We start from the raw sequence: 18,287 nt of genomic DNA on the forward strand, positions 1-18,287 counted from the left end.
AAAATATTAGCAGCATTTGTGTCTTCAAATAATTTTATAAAAATATATATTCAAATATCTATCTAATGATACTAATTATGTTTTATAAATATTAACATTATATATATATATATATATATATATATATATATATATATATATATATATATATAGTTGACTCTTCGAAAAGCAATAAAAAACCATTTTAGAATGGATGGAGTATGATTGAAGAAATGGCCGGGAGGGGAAAAATTTTGTGTGAAGTTCCAACTGAAATATATAATTTCCTTAAAGTTAGACCAAAATATTTCTACTTTTGCGTAAGTATGTATGAACCAACCACAATCTACATACCAAAATCCTTTTTTATTCTTGCCCATTATTAATCTTTATATTGTTGTTTTTGTAACAAGTACATACCTTAGACAGAAAAGTAATTAGTCTGTGCATGTCTCTCTTTTTTTGCGACAGAAAATCACCTTAACAAATTGTGTTGCGCTGTTGCTCCTTGCTCATTGTTAGATGAATGCTTATTATGTTTTTTGGAAGAAAAAGCAGTGATGTAAGCTTTATCTGAACATGTTCAAAGAATGAAGGCTGCAATTATGACAATAGGGGAAATAGTTTTGGTTGTATCCACGAAAGCGGATAGATGAATCATGAACTGGGTGACAAAACCTTAGAAGTTAGAACAAAGAAAATAGTTAGAACACAGGCTAAGCAGATAAGCATTGGATTATGACCATATATACTTCAACTTAAACCACACTCTATGCATTCTACATTCTAATACAATCACATTCTAGAATCTCATGAAGAATGTGATGGTTCAACCATACTACAGCCTGCAACTTTTGCTACATGTTGTTGCTTCATGGAACCCCTTAGGTCCTTTACACACTGCCACATCCCCTCTGAAGCATATATGTTAGATAACATAGTTTGGAACCCATCATGGTCAGGATCCAGCTTGACAAGTTTCTTACCAACCCTTTCCCCAACCTCACTATCGCCATGCTTCCAACAGGCACCAAGCAACGCACCCCATGCTGGGACATCAGGTGACATCGGCATGCTCTGAATCATGTCTTCAGCCTCTCTGACATACCCAGCACGTCCAAGGAGATCAACCATACATCCATAGTGTCTGATATTTGGTACAATCTGGTACTTATTCTGCATCAACTTGAAGAATTGACGGCCCTCCTCAACTAGGCCACCATGTCTGCAAGCACTCAGAACTCCAGTGAAAGTTATCTCATTGGGGACAGCAGTGCCAGTGGCTTCCATCTCGGAGAACATGTCAAGGGATCTTGTAACAAGACCATTCATGGCCAGTCCCACAATGACAGCATTCCAGCAAGGTGTTCCTTTTTCTTCCAACATGTCAAAGACTTCTAGTGCAGCCTCCATGCATCCACACTTCATGTACATGTCAATGAGGCTAGTCCCAAGTACGATAGTGATGTTATATTGGTATTTCCTAATGTACTCATGCACTAACTTTCCTTGCTCCAGAGCAGACAAATTACTACATGCAGAGATGACACTCACGAGCGTAACATCATCTGGTTTGATTTCATGGGCTCTCATGCTGTCAAAAACATTAAGTGCCTCAGATGACTGGTTATTGTGCACACAACCAGCTATCATTGCACTCCAGGAAACGTTGTCCTTGTCAGGCATCACATCAAATAACGCTTTTGCATCTTCGACACGGCCATTCTTTAGATAGCCAGAAATCATCGAGTTCCAGGAGAAGTGGTCCAGACTCTCACCATTATCAAACAATCTCCGTGCTGCAACAACATCCTGACAACTTGAGTACATGTGGATCAGCACATTCTGGACATTCACCCGAGAACCAAGGCCTGCTCTGACAACCAGCCCATGGCACACCTCACCGTTCTGAATCACCCCTGACTTAGCGCAAGCAGCGACCACACTGACCATCACTGCCTCGTCCACAGGCCACCCCTCTTCACGCATATCTGAAAATACAGCTAGTGCTTCCATGAACAGATCATTCCGCTCGAAGCAAGAGACCATAGCTGTCCACGTGAACGCATCCCTATGCTCCGCTCCGTCAAACACCCCCCTCGCCTCCTCTACCATCCCTCTCCTCGCGAACAACGCCACCATCGCGCTCACTGCCGCGGCGCTCCTCTCTGGCATCCTCGTAAACACCTTGACAGCCTGCTCGACGTCCCCGTCCCGCACGTACGTGGCGAGGATCGTGTTCCAAGAAACGGCGTCCCACACGGGTCCCGCGTCGAACACCCTGCGCGCGCTCGCGACGCAGCCGCACGCAGAGTACATGTGCATCAGCGCATTCCTGAGGTACAGGTTGTCGCTGAATCCGTGCTTGACGGAGTGGGAGTGGACCTGCAGGCCTTCCCTCACGTCCCCTCTGGCGGCACAGGCGGCGGCGAGGAGCGGGTGCGTGTAGGTGTCGGGCGCCGCGGGCATGGAGGCGTAGAGCGGGAAGCAGAGGTGGGGAAAGCCCTGGCGCAGAGCCGCCTTGAGGAGAGTGTTGCAGGTGAAGGCATTGGGGCTGCGCACGAGCCCGAAGAGTTGGAGGGAGTGGTGGAGCGGATGCGGCAGGAGACGCGCGGCGGTCGCGGAGGTGGTGAAGAGGAGGAGACGGCTGGCGGCGTAGGCGTCAGCAAGGAGGCCCGACGCGAGGAACTGCGCGTGGATTTGAAGGAGATGGCGCGCGGAGCAGCAGCGGGAGAGTTGAGCGTCCAGAATGGACACCGTGAGCATGATCAGCTGGCTCAGCGCGCTGCGGCGGCGGACTTGCCGGCGGGAGAGCGAGCGGCTCAAAGCAGGTTGCAGGCTACGTGCCTACGTGGGCTGCCGGATGGGTAACGGGTTACAACCGAACTACATGGGGTTGGTGGGTACTGGGTAGCTTGGCCCGCTGTCATGACCCGATCTAATTGGCCCGAACAACTGGGAACTTGTGGGCCCTTAACAGGCCAAATTCCAGCAAATTTGCAGAGATTTTCATCAGCATGGAATGTAAATAAAAAAACCATTTTATCTCCTAACTATATCGTCGTAGTTTATATTTCGTTCTTGAATTTTAAAACTGAAAAACTCTCAAAGTTAAATGACCTCCTGAACAGGTTAGGATTCTATATCAGATTACGTCACCTTACCTTACCTTGCCGATACACCAATAAATTGCCTGTGAGTATATATAGGATTCGACCTTGTGTATAAACGTTATGTAATATTGTATTAAGTATTTAACCTACTAAAAAAGTCAAACAAAAAAATTGACTACAAAGTTTAAATCTTGGCAAGTAATGCATTTTTTTGGCATAAAAATTTAAAACGAATCTCAAAAAATGTCAATCTAAAATAAATATTGAGACATTAAATAATATTAACAAAAAAACATAGATTGGATCAGCAACTTTGGTATTAACTATATCAACACTCAAAATCTGCCTCATTACATCTAATCATATAGAATGACACTTAAAATGTATGCCTCTGTATAGTGAATAGTTGATACGGATGTCTTAAAATGTTTGTCTTCAAGAGTTGATTTTACAGAGATGTGTGTCCTAAAACGATCGTCTTTTACTAACTGATGATTTTCAGAGACGGTCATGTTTGACCAGGGCACAGGTGCGCAGCTAGGTAGAACACCGTGGATGTACATACACCCACGAAAACTTACAAAACCTGTTAGATCAATTTTCACCTAAAAAATACTACTATGCAACTTTTAAGGCATATGCGTCCTTCTTTTATTCGCTCTAATTTCACCACTATGTTAGGCGGCCTGCTTCCCTGAATGATTTTTGGAGGTGCAGACTTTTCTGAAGGCCTACGACCATTTATTATATATCGAGATGGCTCCTAAAATTATATAGTAATAGTATTACAAGTTTTTTTACATTAAAGTTAATAGAAACATCTTGGAAATGAATCCTTACCAGGGTATCTTAAGGGATTGTTCGGTTAGCTCTCAATTCATGTGGATTGAGTAAGATTGGATGGGTTTAAATCCCAAACAAGTCAAACTTCTTAAGAATTTTTTCTAATCCTATTCAATACATGTGTATTGGGAAAATCGAACAAGACCTAAAATGGTTTTAGGGTCTGAAACATGGCCGTGCTTACTGGTTATCCCAGAGACCGGTTACGGACGGCGGGGCAAACGTAAGCTGCTGCCCGACTGCCGTCCTGCGTGATGTTAATGGGATTTTGGACCTCATCCTCATCGTGCTGCTGGGTTAGGCACCGCACTTCCCACGCAAAAAAAAAAAAAAGAAGGCTGTTGCTGTAATGATGTCGACATACTACTCCGATTCAGTGACAAACTGATTTACCTCGTCACTGCGCTGCCAGTTTGGCACTCACCAGGGTAAAAGTCGCAACTCCGACATTGGGCTGGAATCTCTGGACAAGCCTACGCTGCGTATTTTGACTTCAAGTTTAAACTATTGGCACCGGCCATGGTGTCCTGTGTAAAGTACTTCCTCCGGTGCAGTAAAAGAAGTCATCCTGCGCGTGACCGAGCGTGCACAAAAAGAAGTCATAGCGCGCGTGGGTCTGAGATTTGGACGTTGTTGCCCCTAGTAATTGCACAAAAAAAGATGCATTTAAGAGGAATCGAACTTAAGACCTCCAGTCTAGAATGCCTTGAAGCTGCTGCAGCAACCAATCAAGCTTGATTGTTTTAGTTACGTTAATGCACCCATATCCCTATTTAATAGGGGCAAACAGGGAAAACTCTATGATAATTAATCACTCCTTGCTATGCACAATCATGTCCTAAACGACTACCTTTACTGCACTGGAGGGAGTATGTAAAAATTATGTGAGGCACCGCACGTACAGCGCTGAGTTCCAAGTCACCACGCACTTTATTTATTTACATTTATACCAATCATCAATAGGACCTGTTTGGGATTGGTCGAGCTCAAAAAATTAGTAGAGTTGGTGGAGCATTGAGTGCTCTAGAAAATCATAGAGCTAAAGCTGTAAGTCTTTTAAAGACATTTAGATAAATTATTTTATTTATTATTTATATTAAAATATTTTTAAAATATTTAAATTGATATTATAAACTATAACTCTACACTGGAGCTGTAACCTAAAGTCATCCCAAAGGCTCTCTTACCTGCAGTACGTACTGACACTGACGGAAGAGAGATCTTTCTGTAGAATCTGATGCTTTGACGAGCTGACTCCGCTGGGCAAGGTGTTAACTGCTTGCAGAGCATCGAAATCTGAAAAACGGTAGTATATACTAATCATCGAGAACGCCAAAACACAAGTAAACGCGGACCGCGGCAAGATGCAAAACGCACCAGGACGATCCAGAGTTCCAGACCACCGACAAGGGCAGGGATGCCATTTCGTAGAGATCTTTTCTGCACTACTACTCACTCTACTGGCAATGGTAAGTATCACACTCCGTTTGTATTTCAAAAGAGAACTAGAAATATTTTCCCCCGAGTTATCATCTCACGTCTCACCTAAATCTACCTAACTGTGGGACCGAGGTCTCTTTTTAGTTACACCGTCACTAGCGAGACCCACCGTCTGCGGGTCCCGCGGCTCAGGGAGTTTCTCCCGGTCCCACAGTCAGTGGAAGTAGTACCAAAAGTACTTGTTTCTAGTCCCACATGGCAGTCTCAGAGAGGCTCCCACTCACACACGTACCACTACGCGGACATCCGGTCGTCGTCGTCCGCCAGACGCTTTAAAACGGCGAGTCCATTTTTCCTCTCACATAAACCCGCGCTCATTCCTTTTTCTCTCACCTAATTCCCGTCCTCGTGTGTTGGCGCTGCTCGCTTGGGTTTGGATCCGATCGAGGGCTCGGCCCGGCGGATGCTGTAGAGGAATGGCGGAGGCTGTCGCGTCTGCGGGCAGGCTCGCCATGGACTCTTCGACCTCCGTCTCGCCCGGCCAGGTGAGCCGAGCCCTAACTCGCGCCTCCTCGATCCGTTCCGCCGGGCGTGGCCCGGAATTTGCTGCTCTCCGCTGTGCGGCACCCCTTGGGGGGTTCCCGTGGTTTCGAGACTGTTGGAGCGGGGTTAGTGACATGGGTGGCTCGATTTGGGGGCACGGGGAGCGGCCAGCGGGGGGATGGAACGGCTGGGTGTGGGTTCGTGCGCGGTTGCGATGCTGAATCACGCGCTGGTTTATGAACCTTTGGTGATCGCGGAGAAGCGCTAGAGATGCGAGGCGTCTGGAGTTTCTCGCGCGGGTTGAGCGATTGGATCATATGCTGCGGGCTTGTCACAGTAATTTGCCACATTTGAGGGGTGCTGTGGGTCGTCGAATGTTGTTGGGTGCACGTGTCCCATTGGTCGGTTGGTGCAACTTAAAGCCAATGCAGGTGTTAAGTTTGCATATGCTAAGGTTTTGTTTGGATGCACTCATATCCACCTCAATCCAATCCATGTGCGTTAGAGTGGATTGGGGTGGAACTTAGTTTATTTTCCATTGTAATCCACTCCTATGCACTTGGATTGTGGTGGATACGAGTGCATCCAAACAGGTTCTAATGTGGATTGGTTTGTTTGTGGCTAGTTTTTTCTTCTTTCTTGTGTTGTGGTCTTGTTGCGGATCAGGTAGGGCTGGTCAGGTTGATGTCAGCTTCCAAATATAGGATAGCGGTTTTGCTCAGTAGTGCTGCTCGAAAACTGTTATTTTCGTGGGTTTAGGGTTTAAGGGTTATAGAATTTGTAAATCACTATGTAGTTTGTGGATCTGGATATAACCTTAAGGCTGCCATTAAGTTCTAACAACACGATGTTTATTTTATTTGGATCCTCCATCTCTGGAACTAAGTGAGCTTTGTTTTGCTTTCCGTGCAGGTTTCTGCTATTCTGGGCTTTCTGTGGGTTTTCGCAGCATGGGCGTATGCTGAGGTTCTCTTCCATAGGAAGAATACTGCTTCTATTAAAACGTAAGTAAATGTTAGTTTGATCCTAGGAATCTGCTGTTTTTGTAAGGATTCTAAGTGCTATAATGGTACTCCCTCCTGCCAGCATTACTTGTTTCTTACAACCAAACGCAACAGACTACAAGTTAATTTGGCTCCCTGAAACATTAAGTAATACTGACAGGAGGTAGTTTATATTATTTCTAAGGTTTGCTGCGAGAGAAAAATTGCTGGTGTAAAAACAACCTTATATCTAGATGTCCTACTCTTGCAGTGCTTAAGTCCTGGGATGCCTATTGCAATGCACTCTTGCATATTGCTTTGACGGAGACTGCAGTATATATAGTAACATCACAATAATCATATTATAACTATAAGAGTCTTATTTGAGTTTCTGGCTCTTCATCTTTGTCAGTAGACATTCAGATGTCAATCTAGCAGTGATGGATGACAGTTCAGTCAAAGCAGAAGACCAGACAATGTTATTGGAGGAGGGTGGTCAAGCAATGGCTGCAAAGCCAGCTTATACTTCCCTCACATCACAAATACTCAGGTTCTCTATAAATTATAAATTTACAATTTCTCAATATCAGTATCCGAAGGCATTGTGTCTCTAACAAAAAGAAAATGTTGGGTTCAACAGACTTATATTCATGGACCAGTTGCTTCTTCTGGAGAATCGTTTAACACTGAGGGCATTGTAAGCTACAGTTGCTCTCCTCCAATCATTCAAGCTTCCTAGTTGCACTATTCTGCTAACTGGGTTGCAATTATGTTTTCAGATCTGAATTTGGAGGTTATCTACTTTATTTTTACATATGTGATCGTACAAACTTGCTTGGAGAGTCTGCCAAGGTACTGTTGTGCAGATATTGTTACAGAGTCTGGTCATATGCCTTTGTGTAAAATTGCCATTTATTAGAACCTTTCAAATTTTCTGAAGTATTCAGATTGATGAAAAAATATCCCAGTGCATTCTTCATGTGCCATTATATATAGTGTAACACTTTAATCCACTAACCTTTTTATTGGTATGCTTCATCTGCAGAATTACAGCCGAGATCTGTTCCTTTTCCTCTACTTTCTTCTTATCATTGTAGCAGCTATGACTTCCTTTAAGGTCCATCAAGACAAGTCATCATTCACAGGAAAATCTGTACTGTACTTGAATAGGCATCAAACTGAAGAATGGAAGGGTTGGATGCAGGTACTTATCATACTTTTATCTTCCTCCTGCAGTGTTTCCTGGGTCTCAGAAACGATTTTTTTAATAATTGCCCATAAACATAGTTTAGTGAGTAGCTACAGTTCGTGTATGAGCATTGATACATCAGAACTATAGAAGTTGGTGTGTGCAGTTATAAGCATCTGCTCTCATCTGGCACAGCTACCATAGTAGCATGTATGATTTATCACCTCTTGCTGGTCCATTCATGGTTATGCATCTCTCTTGGGTTGCAAAAAAGCTAATTATAAGTCACACCTATTAATTGACAAATATGGGGTTTCACCTGTCTTAGCACCAAAGTTTTGCCATGCTGACTCACCACACTGCCTTGTGAAGAACTGAAGATTCATTTCTCCACCCTAAGGCTTTGTTTGGGTACTCTAGTATTGACCCCAATCCACATGTGTTGAGGTGGATTGGGGTGTAATTTAGTTTGAGTTACACCCCAATCCACCTCAACACATGTGGATTGGGGTCAATACTAGAGTATCCAAACTAGGTCTAAGTTGCGTGTAATTTTAATTTGCTGGAGAATTTCCTTTTATAGACTGTAATATACTGGGTTCAACTTCTGTCCTCCTACTAGCAGCCTGCAACAGTCTTCAGTATTACTTTATCTAATTTCCAGGTGCTATTCTTGATGTACCATTACTTCAATGCTAAAGAAATCTACAATGCAATCCGTGTGTTCATCGCTGCATATGTCTGGATGACTGGATTTGGCAATTTCTCTTATTATTATGTGAGGAAGGATTTCAGTCTTGGAAGATTTGCTCAGGTGCATCTTTACACCCCACTGTTCCTGATTCTCTACACTAGAGTTTTTCTAACATGGTTTCACCTTCAACAGATGATGTGGCGCCTCAATTTCTTTGTTATATTCTGCTGCATTGTCCTGAACAATGATTATACACTCTATTATATTTGTCCTATGCACACCCTTTTCACCCTCATGGTTTATGGTGCTCTTGGAATTCTAAACAAATACAACGAGATTAGATCAGTGATGGCAATGAAATTTGTTGCTTGCTTCTTGGTAGTTGTCCTGGTTTGGGAAGTTCCAGGTGTCTTTGACATAGTATGGAGCCCATTCACATTCCTTCTAGGCAAGTTTCCTTCCCAAACCTTTTGTGCTATGGATATCACTTGCATTTTTCCTTCCAAAAGATGACCAATGCTATTTTCCTTTGTATGCAGGCTATACCGATCCTTCTAAACCAGATCTTCCCCGGTTGCATGAATGGCAATTTCGATCTGGACTGGATCGCTACATTTGGATCGTGGGGATGATATATGCATATTACCATCCAACTGTATGTTTTTGACCATATATTTTTTATTGTAGTTGTTCTGTTTCTTTAGATTCATAGACCCCTTGGAGGCAACCACATGATTGTTTCAAAGAGCGTAAGGAAGTTGTATTTTGGCATTGATGAAATATCCTGTCTCAGGTTGAGAAGTGGTTGGAGAAGCTGGAAGAAACTGAAATGAGAACCAAACTCTATATTAAGACCTCAATAGTTACAGTGTCAATGATGGTAATTATCAAAACACCTGACCATTTTTTAAACACCTTACTTTTCAATAACACATGCTGTGTGTTGATCGCAGGCTGGTTATTTGTGGTATGAATACATTTATAAGCTGGATAAGATTACTTACAACAAGTTGCATCCATATACATCCTGGATCCCCATAACGTATGTACCCTACCTTTCTGATACATTTTTTGGGGGGTCTGTAAGTTGCAAAATCTGATTTGCTGCATGGTTGTGTCTGTACTCAAAAGTGTCTACATATGTCTACGCAACTTCACTCAAGAATTCAGGGGCTTCTCCCTCACACTATTTGCGTAAGTTTTGGTTGTGTATTGCACTGTACCTTTTATCTTTAACCTTCCTGTCATTGTTGTGCGAATATGTGACTCCTGTATTTGTTCATTTGGTTGTTCCAGCTGGCTTGGAAAGATTACACTAGAAACATACATATCTCAGTTCCATATCTGGCTCAGGTAACCATCCGATGTTTCTCTTTGTTGTTCGTCCTTCCATGTGCATCATTGCCAACTTTCAGATTGTCAACAACTGATATTGTCTCATTTGTTTTGTTAACTCCTGCAGATCAAGTGTGCCCAATGGCCAACCAAAATGGCTATTGTCAATAATCCCAAATTATCCACTGCTCAATTTCATGCTGACTACTGCTATATATGTTGCGGTATGTAGATCTCCCCTATGTAAGATACCAAAGACGATAGTCTGCAGCAACTTACACGTTGTCATGTATTACCACCGCAGGTTTCCCATAGGCTCTTCGAATTGACTAATACCTTGAAGATGGTATTTGTACCAAATCGTGACAACAAGCGCCTCTCATACAATTTTGTGGCAGGAACAGCCATTTCTGCTGCCCTGTACTTTGTATCGTTTGTTCTAATTGGCATTGCAGGATACTAGGAAGTCTAGTTATTGCCTTTTTCTTTGTTCGATTAGTTACAACAAGGCCTGATCTACTGATCAAATTTAAGGCGACACAGCACGCAGCCACGCACTGCTAAGGAACCTGCAATTTCATTCACTGGAGTCAGGTTTTATCTGGGTTTCATGGTGAAGAAAAAAAATTGCTGTGCAAGGCAGAAGATCTCGAAGAGTGTAACATATGAGTGAACCCCAATCCCAAGAGGGGATATGATAAAAATATCTCTGTATAGGCGTTGGAACACATACCGACTTACCGAGTGGTCACGTCGTCTGTGAAAATCAGATTTTGTTCCTTGTTTTGTTTAAAAGCTTGAAATAGACAGAATTGTTCCTTTTTTTTGTTTAAAGCGTAAAATAGACATAATGGTCTCATGCGTTTCCTTCTGTTAGATTGAAGGTCTTTGTTCGATTATTCCTGTTCCATGTGGTGGATTGGATGAGATTGAAAGAAAATATGAAGAAAAAAAACTTAAAAACTTAGGCTCTGTTCGTTTAATCATAATCCATGTAGATTGGAGTTGTTTTGGTGGGTTTAAATCCATAGCGAGCTCTTCTAATTTTTTCAATTCTAATTCATATAAGATAGAAATAACCGAGTAACAACTTACTAGGGATCTAAATCTCCTCAATCTCGTTCAATCTATATAAATTTAGATTAAAACAAACAGACCATTACTAGGGAATAATCCTGCAAATGGCTGCTTATATTTCTGGAACTCTGAAAGCGCTCATGGCTGACATGTCCTTGAAAGTCATTTCATGTAATTTTAATTTGTGAATGCAGAAGCATGATACTCTCCTAAAATAGCGACGTTTTAAATTTATACTAATTAGATCATGTATTGCCGTGGTTTTTATATATCACATATAGACTTTGTTTTTATATTATGCTTGAGTATAGAATATCAAACACAAGAATTTATATGTTTTGTTGGTTGCTTTTATATATCACATAACTAGACTTTATTATATACTCCCTCTGTCCCAAATTAAAATTCATTTTACCCTTTTAGTAGATTCATATTACCCTTTTAGTAGATTTATATAATAATTAATGTATGTGTTATCATCCGTATGAATATAGACATAAAAATTTAGAGCTAAAACGACTACTGTTTTGAAACGGAGGGAGTATTATGCTTGAGTATATAATATAAAACACAAAATTATATATGTTTTGTTGGTTGACTGTGAATATGAAGTCAATAACAAAGGTTCAGACCTTTACTTGTTTGCTTTATATGTATAGTAGAGATATTTTAAGTCAAACAAACTTACTTTGACTAAATCTATTAAATCAATATTTACGTCATCAAATAGATATAATCTAAAAATACCTTTTATTGTTATAAACATTGGTACTCACTTCGTCCTAAAATATAATTCGTTTCATACTAATCATACATACGAGTGTAGTTTGCATGTATATCTATGTTTATTGTCATTTAAATGAATATGGACGAAAAAACTAGGATATAACGAACTATATTTTGAAACGGAGTGAGTACTTTATTCTAAATTATAAGTTACCCCGGCTATTCTAAGTGTACAAAAAAGCCATAACGACAATTTGAAATGGACAGAAAAGCTTGAAAATGTTTAACTTATATCAAAGCCAAAAAAACATCAGATATTTTAAAAATAAGCCGTGTCATTTAAATCCTTTCTGGAATTCCTAGAAATTGAGATAAAAATTAGCTTATTTTCCACTCAATCGTCGAGAATCTTGAAGTTTGGATTTAAATTTCTAAACTAGCCCTAAGTAAATAACGCACCGCATGTTTGGTTTTGTGTTAGAACCCGCCGGAAATGCGCAGTGGCGTTGCGACACTTGTGGCGCACTGGCGCCCGGCCAAAAACGGCCGCCAGAGCCAGACCTGTGGCGACATATGCTTTGGTTCACCATCACGCAACACCTCGGCGAAGCTAAAAACTGCCACACCGGCTCACATAGCTGTTTAGCTGGAGATCGAACGTGCACAAGTGTCAGATAGGCAAGTGCTACATTGCACCCACCAAAAAAGTTTCCATTTTGTTACACATTAGATAGACGCAATCCAATTTCAGATCGCCTTATCCTTGGCGTACCACACAGAAACTATCTATCTATAAATAAAAAGGGACACCAAATTTTCTTCGGTGCCAACCTCGTTCAACCCTTCCTCCTGCAACCGGAAGTAAGCATATTATAGGCATACATAACCCCAGCTAAGCTAATAAACCAAAATCAGTGGAATTTCATTCCAACCGAAGGATAACCAGTTAATCACATAGAAACGCAAAATATAAATATCTTACGCATACAAAAATAAGGAGAATGGCACAAAATTAATCTGCATCATAACTAATTGAGCTGCCAAGGGATTTCTCGAGGCTGTCTGCATAATGATCATGCTGATGAAACACTAGGCAACAGGCTGTGGAAGACATCATGCATATGACAAACGGGTCCGCCATCTGTGATAACCTGCTGTGGAATTATGAAGCACCAGGTTTGTGGAAGTATCAACTTCAGCCTCTATTTGCAGCTCTTTCCCTCTCCCGCTTGTTATACAGCCTCTCAAGAACACGCTTGGCCTCACATGACGGGAAATTGCTCAGGTCATAGTAATGCGGCGCAATATCAATTAGCCTGCACATAAGTCACACAGAAAATATCAACATATCCATCTTCGGATGGTCAAACTAAACAAGTGATCAGCTTTGTTCAGGTAGTAGCAACTCACCATTCCCCACGGATATCGGTGACTGTGCGGATGAAATTCCTGGTAGTCAAGACGTATTCATTGTAGATGACCCACTCTGGCTTATGGTCCATGCAATTGGAGGGATGAAGATGGACGACCTAGTAATGAAGGAAGAGTTAAAAGACTTCAACATCACACCCTAAACAAGAAAAATCAAGATTTTCTTTGAACATGGAAAATAGAAACCTGGTTATCTTTTACAGTCAGGTAATGTCCAGTTCGTTCCAGGTGAGCGACCTGCATGAAATACCCTGCAAGCAGGGTTTTCCTGATATTGACGTAGTACTCACGGCTATTGAAATCCGTGCTGCACATCTTGAGGTTGAATCTAGTCATGATGCGAACAAGCTGTTGTCTGACATTGTCTGCAGACTTGAGTGCTCTGGAATTGATAAAGTTCTCATAACACCACTGGGGATCTTCATCTGCACCGCCAATAAAATAACTGTTAGGAAGGGAAAAGACGGATGCAACTGAGCCAACCCAAGGCCTCCACTGAAATTAGTGGTTCACTTCAAACAGGTGGTTCGACAAGGATGGGTCCATAAGCCCAACCCATAGCCACATGCATCCCTAATTGAATGAGGCTTATGGACTTACTGTTTTGCTTGTATGCATGGTATACATTCAGAAGCGTCAGATGGTCCCCATCAATATGGCCAAATCGAGCCTTGGCCTCATCAGCAGCCTTTTGAGCTTCCCTAGGCCGGAGGAAGCAATTGGGTGCTAGAGAAAGAATATGGTAATAACAGACGAAGTCCACGGTAGTCAGCAGATGCAAAGAGGCGAGACTGTACCATTTGCTTTGTCAGAATAACTCAACAAACAGCAATTATCTGCATCAGCCTAAACTGTATGATCATTTCGACCAATAGCTCAAGAAGCCAGGTGAATGACAGTTGCTGATGACAGCACATTAAAGAAATGCACAAGAAAATGAATAAATGATGCCAAGCGCACATGCAGTAGTATGCATGCAAGCTCACATGCTATATTACAAATGTGGTATTTCGCTTGAACAGAACTGACAAGGAAAGTACTCTATCTCAAAACAAGTGTCACTACGGGATGCGTGCTGGTCGAAGTTACTTGAGTTTAACTATATTTGTAGAAAAAATTAGCAACATTAATATCTCCAAACAAGTTTATCATAAATATATAATCAAGGATTCATCTGATGATACTAATTATGCACCATAAATCTTAATACTTTCTTATATATATTTGATCAAAGCTAAAGTGGCATGACAAGTGAGAATGACACATTTTGGGATGGAGGGAGTACTCCAGACAAAAATATAGAGAAGATAACTTGTAGAAATGCAATTTATTAACCTTTAGTGATAATTAACATACCTGACAGCATGGCAGATATTGATAAGATCTCATTCGAACAGTTGTACTTTGGACTGATGACAAGCATCTTTGACATTTGTGGATCCAGGGGAAACTCACTCATCATCTCACCTAACTGTGTTAGATTACCTTCATCATCTAGTGCAGCCAAATAGTTCAAAACTTCTAAGGCCCTCATTAGAGTTTCTGGTGCTGGAGGATCCATAAAGTCAAAATGCACTAAATCATCAATTCCAAGTTTCTTCAAGGTAAGAACTGTATTTGCCAGGTTCGACCGAAGAATTTCTGGGTATGTCTGTGGTTGCAAATCCTCATTAAAGCTCTTCTCTGTGTATAGCCTAAAGCACTTCCCAGGTTGCGTTCGTCCAGCACGACCAGCTCTCTGATGAGCACTTGCCTTAGAAATTGGTGACACCAGGAGGGATTCCACCCTTATTCTTGGGTTGTAAACTTTCTGTTTAGAAAACCCCGGGTCTATCACATAAACTATGCCATCTATAGTTAAGGATGTTTCAGCAATGTTGGTGGACACAACAATTTTCCTTCCAGGAGGACCTCGTTCCTTCAATGGGGCAGGAGCAGGTTCAAAAATCTTCTGCTGCATGGCTGGGGGCAGTGTAGAGTATAAAGGCACGACTTTAACTGGGCCAACCTGATCTCCCATATTATTGATTTCCTTATTGATTTTCCGACATGCGTCCTCAATCTCCTCTTCTCCAGTAAGGAATACAAGGATATCACCAGCAGGTTCACACATATGTATTTGCACAACTGTCCTGATAGCAGCCTCTAGATAGTCCCTCTCTGGTTCTTGGGTGTAAAATATCTCAACTGGATGAAGTCTCCCAGGCACCTTCATCAACGGTGCATCACTAAAGTAACCCTGGAATTTCTCTGCTTCGAGAGTAGCACTCATAACAACAAGCTTCAAATCCGGTCTATTTTTTAGAACCTCCTTCAGAAGCCCAAACAAAACATCTGTTGCCAAAGTCCTCTCATGAGCCTCATCAAGAACAATCACCTTGTACTTCTCTAAAAGTGGGTCTGCCATTGCTTCTCTCAGAAGCATACCATCTGTCAAATATCTGATAGGAAGCAATAGTGTTCAACACAACAGGATTAGATCAGAATACCTAAAAAGAAAAGAAACATACACTCCATATCAATCTGCCAAAAGGATAGTGCATCTAATCATGTTCTTCAATGAAACATAAACACTTGTAAAAGGCTTACTTGAGAACAGTTTTGTGGCTGCTGCAATCTTCAAACCGAATACTGTAACCCACTTCTTCCCCAATAGTAACATCCATCTCCTCTGCCACACGCCTGGAGACTGACATTGCCGCGACCCTCCGAGGCTGAGTGCAGGCAACCATGGAACGGTTACCCAAGCCTTCAGTCTCAAGAACAAATTGTGGAATCTGTTCAACATAATGCAGATCAATCATCGCAACTTAATTGAGCAATAATGACATACGAGAATCACAAACACGTTCAAATCAATCTATATAGAATCTAAAAAGATCATAATAATTGTAACTTTTCCTTTGTTACACAAATAAACTAGACCAATTTTCCTTGACCAACGTGGGTGACCCCTAAAACATCTATCTCCTAACCTTGGCCATAAATTATAGATAGAACTAAGAAAATCAAACTATTTTGTAGCTTGACCTAATTGGGCTGGTGTTGAGCATATAATAACAAAGCCATCAGCACTTCACGTACAAACCCAACAATAACAAGGCCTCCTCAGTTATGCAAAGAAGCGAATACATATGTCCGAACAGTTTACAATCAGATCTTATGTGCAAGCGTGCAAGCGAGGCTCTCGGTCCGTTAGATCATTATAATCCAACCATATATCACATTTAACACAAACTCTTCCACCACCAGCTCATTTCCACCACCAGCTCATGTAGATTTATAAAAACCCCTAACAAGCCCCGATTATATCTACAATTGGATTATGATCTAACGGACCAGGAACCACGATTGCACGTTTACACATAAGACTTGATTAAATATTAGTTGTTGCCTAGAAACGGTACAAATAAGAAAATCAAATATCCGCGCATAAGAGACGGCGTACAGGTATTGTACCGTTTCGGTACCTGAGTTGTCTTTCCGCTTCCCGTTTCGCCGACGAGGATGAGGGTCTGGTTGTCGCGGAGGCGGCGGAGGAACTCCTCCTTCTGCTGCCACACGGGCAGTGTGCGGCGCTTCTCGAGGATCTCGAAGTACCGTGCCGTGTAGGGCCGGCCGTTCCACCGGTTGACAGACGGATTGGTCCCCGCCGCAGTGGCGGCGGCGCCGTTGGAGGCGGCGCGGCCCAGCTTGCCGGAGACGGAGGTCTCGTCGACCACGTCGAAAAGACTCACCTTCCGCTTCCGCTCCGTACCCATGGCGACGGCGAGACAAGAGACGACGAGCGGTCCTTGGCTCGCGAGGTTCGCACGAGGATGAGGGAAAGCGGGAGGAGGCCAGGAGGGTGGGGGAGGCAAACCCTAGCTTTGTTGTGGAGGCCTGGAGGGTCCGCTCGATCTATATTTGGGGGTTTTGCATAGATCAAATTGAGAAATTTAGAATTTCGTTATTACGAGAGTTCGATTTCGAACATCATTTTGAGAGTAAAACACGTCATTTTGAGAGTCAAACACGTCCCACATGCTATAATTATTAGGAACGAAAACATACGGAAAAACCTCTATCCTGTTTCATTTTATCATCGAAAACGGGATCAGATCCAGAATATTTAGGACCAAAAACTAGAGCAGGATAAACGAACGGAAACGGAAATACTTACGAAAACTCGTAATTTAATACAAATAAAAGTGGTATTGATGGTTGATTGGTAATTGATTGACATGACAATAACATAAAACAAATAAATACAGAGAAACAATATTTTATTGTTGTTTGGATGCTAATGGCAGGTTGTTTAAGACATTAGACTAAGTATCATTGAAAAGAGCCAACGATTATAATGACCATTTGTGCTATAATTTGTCACATAAAGACGTGAGACTTTAGTCTATATACTAATATATATTAGGTTCATCTCATATTTATCAAATACGGGTTCAATTCGGATAAAAAAGGGATTCCGCAAAAACAGACGGAATAACCTTCTCTTGTTTCCATCTCATTTCTATATTTTTTCGTAAATATGTAAAAGGTCAGATCAAATACAGAAAACGTAGAAAACGGTACAGGTCAGAACAAGATTTTACTCATCCGTTTTCAGCCCCATTTAATAAATTTTAAAAAAGATTGAATACAATTTTGTACCATTTTTTATCGTCTGTTCGAGGCTAGGGATGGATCCGGATATTTATTCGGATGTCAAATTTTTGGTCTTGTTTCTTCGATTACGAACAAATAACATATAGAATTTGCTATGTAAATTTATATTATTGTTTTTAGCATTGAGACTGTTAATCTTCAAAAAAATGAACATTAAATTCATTATATATCTTTTTAAATAGTTGATATAAAATTCGGATGTCTATTCGAATACGGATTCGGATGTTTTTTCAATTTTTTTTATTGTAGGGAGAAAATAATGTACATTAAAA

The 18,287-nt window shown here is 41.5% G+C and overlaps 3 protein-coding genes across 5 annotated transcripts; 1 reads left to right on the forward strand and 2 right to left on the reverse strand.

Annotated features, from left to right (window-relative positions):
* Positions 1-645: 645 nt before the first annotated feature.
* Positions 646-2,770, reverse strand: LOC100382149 (Pentatricopeptide repeat-containing protein mitochondrial). Its single transcript, NM_001174909.1, has one exon. The coding sequence runs from the start codon at positions 2,743-2,745 to the stop codon at positions 790-792; it is 1,956 nt and encodes a 651-aa protein (NP_001168380.1). The 5' UTR covers positions 2,746-2,770; the 3' UTR covers positions 646-789.
* A 2,908-nt stretch (positions 2,771-5,678) lies between these two features.
* LOC100384114 (uncharacterized) lies at positions 5,679-10,995 on the forward strand. 3 transcript variants are annotated; one of them, XM_008660694.3, is made up of 15 exons: positions 5,679-5,920; positions 6,831-6,922; positions 7,314-7,451; positions 7,542-7,598; positions 7,681-7,753; positions 7,947-8,105; positions 8,755-8,904; positions 8,977-9,232; positions 9,324-9,439; positions 9,578-9,664; positions 9,738-9,826; positions 9,916-9,978; positions 10,081-10,137; positions 10,247-10,343; positions 10,424-10,995. In XM_008660694.3, the coding sequence occupies exons 1-15, from the start codon at positions 5,852-5,854 to the stop codon at positions 10,580-10,582; spliced, it is 1,662 nt and encodes a 553-aa protein (XP_008658916.1). In that variant the 5' UTR covers positions 5,679-5,851; the 3' UTR covers positions 10,583-10,995.
* A 1,877-nt stretch (positions 10,996-12,872) lies between these two features.
* Positions 12,873-17,238, reverse strand: LOC100282531 (pre-mRNA-splicing factor ATP-dependent RNA helicase). Its single transcript, NM_001155439.1, has 7 exons — positions 16,824-17,238; positions 15,943-16,130; positions 14,710-15,794; positions 13,954-14,079; positions 13,540-13,778; positions 13,333-13,451; positions 12,873-13,238 (listed from the first exon to the last, which is right to left on the reverse strand). Exons 1-7 carry the CDS (start codon positions 17,112-17,114, stop codon positions 13,118-13,120), a joined length of 2,169 nt encoding a protein of 722 aa, NP_001148911.1. The 5' UTR covers positions 17,115-17,238; the 3' UTR covers positions 12,873-13,117.
* Positions 17,239-18,287: the final 1,049 nt, after the last annotated feature.

This window comes from Zea mays, chromosome 9 (genome assembly GCF_902167145.1).
Source record: "Zea mays cultivar B73 chromosome 9, Zm-B73-REFERENCE-NAM-5.0, whole genome shotgun sequence".
Taxonomy (NCBI): Eukaryota; Viridiplantae; Streptophyta; class Magnoliopsida; order Poales; family Poaceae; genus Zea; species Zea mays.

Bases quoted from the DNA above. Each gene is read 5' to 3' on its own strand.
- LOC100282531 (NM_001155439.1), bottom strand. From the start codon at position 17,114: ATGGGTACGGAGCGGAAGCGGAAGGTGAGTCTTTTCGACGTGGTCGAC. The intron at 15,795-15,942 runs GTAAGCCTTTTA...GCTTCCTATCAG, and splicing joins AGCCACAAAACTGTTCTCAA to ATATTTGACAGATGGTATGC. The intron at 14,080-14,709 runs GTATGTTAATTA...TTCTTTCTCTAG, and splicing joins AATATCTGCCATGCTGTCAG to CACCCAATTGCTTCCTCCGG.
- LOC100384114 (XM_008660694.3), top strand. From the start codon at position 5,852: ATGGCGGAGGCTGTCGCGTCTGCGGGCAGGCTCGCCATGGACTCTTCG. The intron at 9,233-9,323 runs GCAAGTTTCCTT...CTTTGTATGCAG, and splicing joins CCCATTCACATTCCTTCTAG to GCTATACCGATCCTTCTAAA. The intron at 9,979-10,080 runs GTAAGTTTTGGT...TGGTTGTTCCAG, and splicing joins TTCTCCCTCACACTATTTGC to CTGGCTTGGAAAGATTACAC.
- LOC100382149 (NM_001174909.1), bottom strand. From the start codon at position 2,745: ATGCTCACGGTGTCCATTCTGGACGCTCAACTCTCCCGCTGCTGCTCC.